Source organism: Bison bison, unplaced genomic scaffold (genome assembly GCF_000754665.1).
Source record: "Bison bison bison isolate TAMUID 2011002044 unplaced genomic scaffold, Bison_UMD1.0 scf7180017863885, whole genome shotgun sequence".
Lineage (NCBI taxonomy): Eukaryota > Metazoa > Chordata > Mammalia > Artiodactyla > Bovidae > Bison > Bison bison.
This window is the reverse complement of record NW_011494457.1, coordinates 35,345-42,019: the sequence shown is the minus strand read 5'-3', so window position 1 is coordinate 42,019 and position 6,675 is coordinate 35,345. Positions and strand designations below refer to the sequence as shown.

At 53.1% G+C, this 6,675-nt stretch overlaps 1 protein-coding gene across 1 annotated transcript in view; it reads left to right on the top strand.

Moving 5' to 3' along the window:
* Window positions 1–6,242: 6,242 nt before the first annotated feature.
* Window positions 6,243–6,675, top strand: part of RPS19BP1 (ribosomal protein S19 binding protein 1) — a 3,780-nt gene continuing 3,347 nt past the window's right edge. Inside the window, exons 1-2 of the mRNA XM_010833751.1 lie at window positions 6,243–6,426; window positions 6,580–6,674. Of these exons, the coding sequence (XP_010832053.1) occupies window positions 6,375–6,426; window positions 6,580–6,674 (147 nt within the window). The 5' untranslated portion in view covers window positions 6,243–6,374. The remainder of the gene's footprint in view (window positions 6,427–6,579; window position 6,675) is intronic.

Here is a 6,675-nt window from a genome sequence, read left to right as displayed (position 1 = left end):
TAAGAGTGGCTCCAACTGAGGACCTGAGCATACACAGGACTTGAAGGTCACTCATGCCATTATTTTGGCTCTTGGTTTAGGGATGCAGCAGAAGCTAGAATTCCTCGGTTCGTCACGGGGAGGGGTCCAGACCACGGCTTCATCGGGTACCCTGGAACTGCATCCGGAGAGCAGACCCTGCTCTGATGTCCTGTACATTTAATCACTGAATCCCCAGGGCGATCCTACAAAAGAGGCCTATAGTGTTATCCCCAGTTCACAGATGGAGAAACTGAGGCCAAGGAGGGAAATGACTTCATCAAGGTTACCCAGCTCCCTTCCCCTAAAGACCCAGCCTTGGGGCCGGAGACCCCCAGGTGGTGCATGAGAGGGAAGAAGAGCAGTTCCAAGCAAACTGAAAGTTCAGGAGATGGAGACCAGCTCCCCTCTCCCCCATCCCTCAGATTCCAGTTTCCATGACAACAGGTCCTCCTTCCTGGGTGTTTGTGGAAATTTGCATTTTAATGGAGATGTAATTAGAATTAAAAAGCTGAGGCTGGAAGGGATGAGACCCTTCCTGGCCACTTGGAACCTGAATCATCCTCTATTCCCCACCCTTCGCCCGTCCCCCAGCCCTATCCTGACACTTTGCAGCCAGGTTCCTAGTGTCTGTCCCCACTGCCCAGATGGGCAGCCTGAAGCCTGGAGCAGAGAAGGGACTTATTCAAAATCTCACAGTGAGGACAGGTCCCCAGAGTCTGCATTGCCTAAGGACCCCCCCCATCTGACAAGAGGAAGGGGTGCTGGCTTGATGAGGGCCCCTCGGGTCCTCCCCTGACTCTTCCAAGCTCACTTTTCCTCTCCCTGTAATCTCACAACATCTCAATGACGCTGGGGACCTGGCAGGTCTCTGGGGCCGGGGCGGGGGGTGAGAACCCTCCCATCTCACCCCAGAGGGAACTGAGGCCCAAGCAACTTAGTGTCTTTGGCCGGTCAGGGCTAAGTCCATAAAAAGATCCCACCTTTGGGACCTGCTTGGCAGTCCAGTGGTTAAGACTTCACCTTCCAGTGAGGGGGTTGGGTTTGATCTCTGATCGGGGAGCTACCCTCCTACTTGCCTCCTGGCCCAAAACCCAAAACATAAAAACAGAAGCAGTATTGTAACAAATTCAATAGAGACTTTAAAAATGGTCCCCATCAAAAAAAAAAAAAAGATCTCATCTTTGACCCCCACCCAGAGTCACTATCTGACCCCAGAGCTCCATGGAGAATCTCTAGCAGGCCGCATTTGAACACAAGCCTGCTGACTCCAGGCTCTTGAACAGCACTCTCCCTGTGTGATCATAAGAGCATGGAGGTCCAGCAGCTACACAGACACACAGATCACACTCACGGACATGGACAGAGGTCCCAGGGCACACTGCCGATCCTTCATTTTCAAACACATTGTGCTTAAACTCTGTACCCTATGTGCCATTCCAAGTATTAACACTTTGCGCTCAATCCCCACAGCCACCCCAGAAGGCAGGGACCATTATTATAATGAACACACAGATGAGGAAACCAAGGCACAGAGAGGTTATGTGACTTGCCCAAGGTCACACAGCTAGTGAATGAAGAAGCCCGAATCCGAACGTACACAGCCTGGCTCCAGAACCCATGTTCCCCTCCAGACCTCAGGACCCTGGAGCCAGGAGCTCTGGGCGCCGCCCCCCGCCCCCAACCCTCAGCCCTGGGAGGAGGGCCGGACAATATTTATCAAAGCCCAATTGACAGAGGAGGAAACAGCCCTACACAAGGAAGGCAGCCTACTTTGGGGCACGCGGCTGTGTGAGCCCAGAGCCTCTGCACCAGCCGCAGCCCTGCCCACCTCCCAACCCCTCCCTTGGCCCACAGGGCCTTCCCCTACCCACGGGGGCTGCGGACGAGTGACTGCCTGGTGACAGCCTGATCAGGAGGAGATGAGACAGGAGACACGAGCATCACCTTTCAGAAAAGAAAGCTCCAGAGACCCTGAGAGGGAGGCGATGAGACCAGAGGCCGAAAAGAGCCCATTCCCCATCCATTTAGAACCCGACAGAGCAGAAATGGATTTTCTCTTGAACGCTCTTGTGAACACACTTCAAAGCCACTGATGGCAGGAGCAGGAGGTGAGAGGGAAGGAGGCAGAGAGGCCAGGCGGCAGAGGGAAGGGAGAGGGCCGGGCACACGGGGCTCGGAGACGCACAATCACCAGTCGGAAAAGGCAATTGGAAATTCCATTTGGGTTTTCAGTTTGAAGATGGAGAGAGGCTGGGGGCTTGGGGTGGGGGTGAGGGGACAGTGCAGTGACTGAGAAAGAGACAGAGAGGACTCAGGGATAGGGAGAAAAGGAGAGGAGAGAGACATGGAGAGACAGAGTCAGAGATAAAGGCGAGGAGATAAAGAGACACACAAAGAGGGGGAGGCAAAAGCAAGTCACCAGATCCCAGGTGCTCCCCAACACACAAGTCAGAACGGCCACACAGGGACTTGCCCAGTGGCCCAGTGGCCCAGTGGCCAACCCCTCCTCCCAGTGCAGGGGCCCGGGTTTCACCCCTGGACAGGGAACTGGATCCCACACCTAGTTCCTGGACAGTGGAAACCAGATCTGCTGCAACTGAAGATCCTACAGGCCACATCTAAGACTCAGCACAGCCAAATAATTTTTTTAAAAAAAGAAAGAAATTTCAAAATGGCCTCATACACACACTCACATGTGCTCTTGATCAGGACTCAGAGTTGTGGGTCCTAGTCCTCCCCCTGCTCTTGAAATACCCTGTGACTCTGCAGAAGACCCTACCTCCCTCTGAGCCTTGAGGTTCCCCGCCCCCAGGCCCGGTGAGGTTAAGTTGGCTCCAGAAAGGCCAGGAAGGAGACCAGGATGGGGCGTGTGGGCAACAGGGGCTAGGGAGGCGGCCACCTCACCTGGATGCTTCTTCTGTGCGGCTAAGGGCCCGGGCCAAGCAGGCACAGAGGGGCACCCAGAGAAGGGTGGGGGCAGGCTGGTAAAGAATCTGCCTGCAATGCAGGAGACCCCAGTTCGATTCCTGGGTTGGGAAGATTCGCTGGAGAAGAGATAGGCTACCCACTGCAGTATTCTTGGGCTTCCTTAGTGGCTCAGCTGGTAAAGAATCTGCCTGCAATGCAAGAGACCCGGGTTCAGTCTCTGGGTAGGGAAGATCCCCTGGAGAAGGGAAAGGCTATCCCCTCCAGTATTCTGGCCTGGAGAAGTCCATGGACTATACAGTCCATTGGGGTCACAAAGGGTCGGACACGATTGAGCAACTTTCACTTCACTTCAGGCAGGAACCCAGCGCTTCCACCAACAGATGAAGAAACAGGCTGAGAGCAGGAAAGCATCAGGAAGTCAGGCAGCCAGGACAGAAACCCACCTGTGAGACCTCAGGACCCCCCGCTCCCCAGGGGCAGGAGTGAGCAGGAGGGAGCTGCCCTCTTGGAGCTGGACCAGGACAGGCCTGGCCCTTCTAAGGTGCCCAATTGCAGGCACCTAGTTCTTGATCAGAGTGGGGCAGACCTGGCTGTAAAATTCACCAGGAACCCTCGTGGGGTACTTTCCTCCCCAGTTTCTAGTCGGGTAATACAAACTTTATCAGTATTAACTTACTGGCTCCTCACTTTATCAGGGAGCTAAGACCCATTTAACAGATGAGGAAACTGAGGCACTGTCTGTTAAGGGACTGGGTGAATGCCCCATTGTCGTTTGGACACCTTTGCATAAGAAAGCCTTATCGCCCCACTGGGCAGTCCAACCTGGTGGCTCTACCTCAGCTTCCCCACCCAGTCTTGGAAGGCCACGGGGAAGGGACAGCAGGAAGCCAGGGCCATGCAGGGCTGACCACAAAGAGCCAGCCGACTCCGAGGGATGTGCCCACTCCACGCCGGCACCCTAGCCTGGACAGTGGCAAACCAGATTGCAGGGCCGCGCGATGGGAGAAAGTGGTCCTGCGGCGCCACCTAGTGTCCGGAGTGGCCGCTTGTCCCCTCCAGAGGCCGGCGGAAATGCTACAGGAATCCAACTGGTTGTTTGGGACATCGGGATACAAAAAAATCCCTCCACGACGACGACCATGTGCTGACCATCCCACGTAGGGAGGAGAAATGGGTTACAGTCAGGCTTTGTCCTTTGCCCTCCTGAAAGGCAGACTCACTCATCCCACGCTGAGTGGACCTGGACATCTCTGCCTTCCTCTCTCTGATTTACACGTTTACGGAACACTTACATTATGCCAGACTCTGTTCCAGGCGCTTGATGTAACAGTGAATAAAGGAAGATGCCTTTCTTTATAGAGTTTACACTGAGGAATGGGTGGGGAAACATTCATTAAACACTGCATGAATGTATCAGTTAAGTTCAGTCGCTCAGTGGTGTCTGACTTTGCGACCTCATGGATCGCACCACGTCAGGCTTCCCTGTTCATCACCAACTCTGGAAACTTACTCAAACTTATGTCCAACGAATCAGTGATGCCATTCAACCACCTCATCCTCTGTCGTTCCCTTCTCCTCCCACCTTCAATCTTTCCCAGCATCAGGGTCTTTCCCAATGAGTCAGTTCTTCGCATCAGGTGGCCAAACTGATGTTGAGTTTCAGCTTCAGTATCAGTCCTTCCAATGAATATATAATAACAGAAATAAGAAAATCTGGTCATTTCAGAAGCAGGAAAAAAGAGCCTGTCTGACAACATCACTGGAATGCTGGGACCACCCCCCCACCAAGCCCTCAGGGCAAATCTGTGGCCCTGATGCCAATGAAACCACCCAGCCCTCTGCTCCTCCAGGGCCACACCTGTCCCAAGGGACATGCCCCCACTACAGGGTCCTCCTGCCCCGGACACTCCCCTCCCACACTGTCAGCTCTTCTCCAGAGGCCTCCTGACCCACACCACATCTTGGGTGGTTGGCACAGGCCAGCAATGCATAAATGCTCCGGCCCCATGGTCTTTATTCCCAGCTCTGACACCACCTGTGTGACCCTCTGGGCCATTTGTAAAATGAGGGAAACAGTGGTTTCTACTTCAGAGTGAGGGGGATGGTATAAGTGAGCCAACAAATGTAAAACACTGAAAACAGCACCTCGAGGTAGTGTTTGTTATTACTGTTTGTTTAGGTGTTTCTCTCCCTTCTGGACAAGCTGGTGGAGGTTAGTAAGGTTCATTCACATAGGAGCAACTGAGTCCCCTCCATGTCCTACACTCTACAGTGTCTAGTACACAAAAGGCCCTCAGAACATGTTTGTCCTGCGAATTCATTCTCCACTCATTTATTGAGTGCCTTCTGCATGCCAGGTACTGGGCTAGGAGCACAGGAGCAGTGAACAAGACAGGGATCCTCCCCACAGCAAGAAGAGCACTAATTTCTAAGCCAGGATTTCTCAAACTATCAATATTTTATCTAAGAAACTCTTTGCAACCCCATTGGCTGCAGCCTGCCAGGGTCCTCTGTCCATGGGATCTTCCAAGACAAGAATACTGGAGTGGAACGCTATTTCCTCCTCCAAGGGATTTTCCTGACTCTGGGATCGAACCCGTGGCTCCTGTGTCTCCTGCACTGGCAGGCAGATTCTTTACCACTGAGAGGTAAAGAGGTGGCCCCGGATCCTCTTCCTTCTTAAAAAACTTCAGAATCCCTAAGAGCTTCTGCATACATAACTATCTAATGAGGGTTACCATGTTAGAAATTAAAAGATACATTTTAAAATATTAATTTAAAATAACAGTATGAAACTCACATATTAACGTAACTGACGTATTTTAATGAAAATGGTTGTATTTTCCAAAACCAAACAAAATAGTTCAAAAAATACTATTAAAAACTATTTAGAAAAAACTACTAAAACCCACTGATAGTGTTTTACGTTTTTGCAAATATCTTTAATATCTGGCTTAATGCAAGACAGCTGGATTCTCACGCCGAACTAAACGTTGTTCTGGTTGAAGTATATAAAAAAATATTTCCAAAAACATATTCTCCCTTTTCGTAAAAATTGAGAATACTAAGTCCCCTCCCCGGCCTTGCCCACTACGTAGCGGCCTGACCGCAGCGGCTGTACCTACGAGGCTGAGCTACTGGTGGGCGGCTTCCGGGAGAAGGTGCCGCCTGTCTCGCCAAGGGTTGATTGGGTTGCGATTGGACGACAAATGCTTCCTTCGGCGCTTTGGCCCCGCCTCCAGATCCCGCCCCCTTTCCGCCGATTAGTAAACCTCACGCATGCGTTCTAAGGAAGGTGGGCACTTCCGTCCGCTCACTGTGGAACTTTTGCTTCTGGCTCAGGTTTCCGTCGAAACCACCACGGGAGCCAAGGCGGAAGTAGTTGAGACGTGTGGGCAGAACTGTGGGCAGAACTCAGGGCAGCTATGTCGGCTGCCTTGCTGCGGCGGGGCTTGGAACTACTGGGGGCTCCTGAGGGTGAGGAGGCTCTGCCCGAGGACGTTCGGCCGGGCGGGAAGGTGGCAGGGGCTGGGGGCAGGAACCCCGAGGGCGCCCAACGATCCAAACCAGTCTTAGCCGCGGTGGGATGGGAACCCTGAGCGCCCTCCGACCCGAGTCCGTTCTTTACAGCCCCCGGCGCCGCTCCAGGACACACCAAACCGAGCCAGGCTCCGATGAAGCGGACCCGTAAGGCGAAGGCGACCCAGGCCCAGAAACTGCGGAACT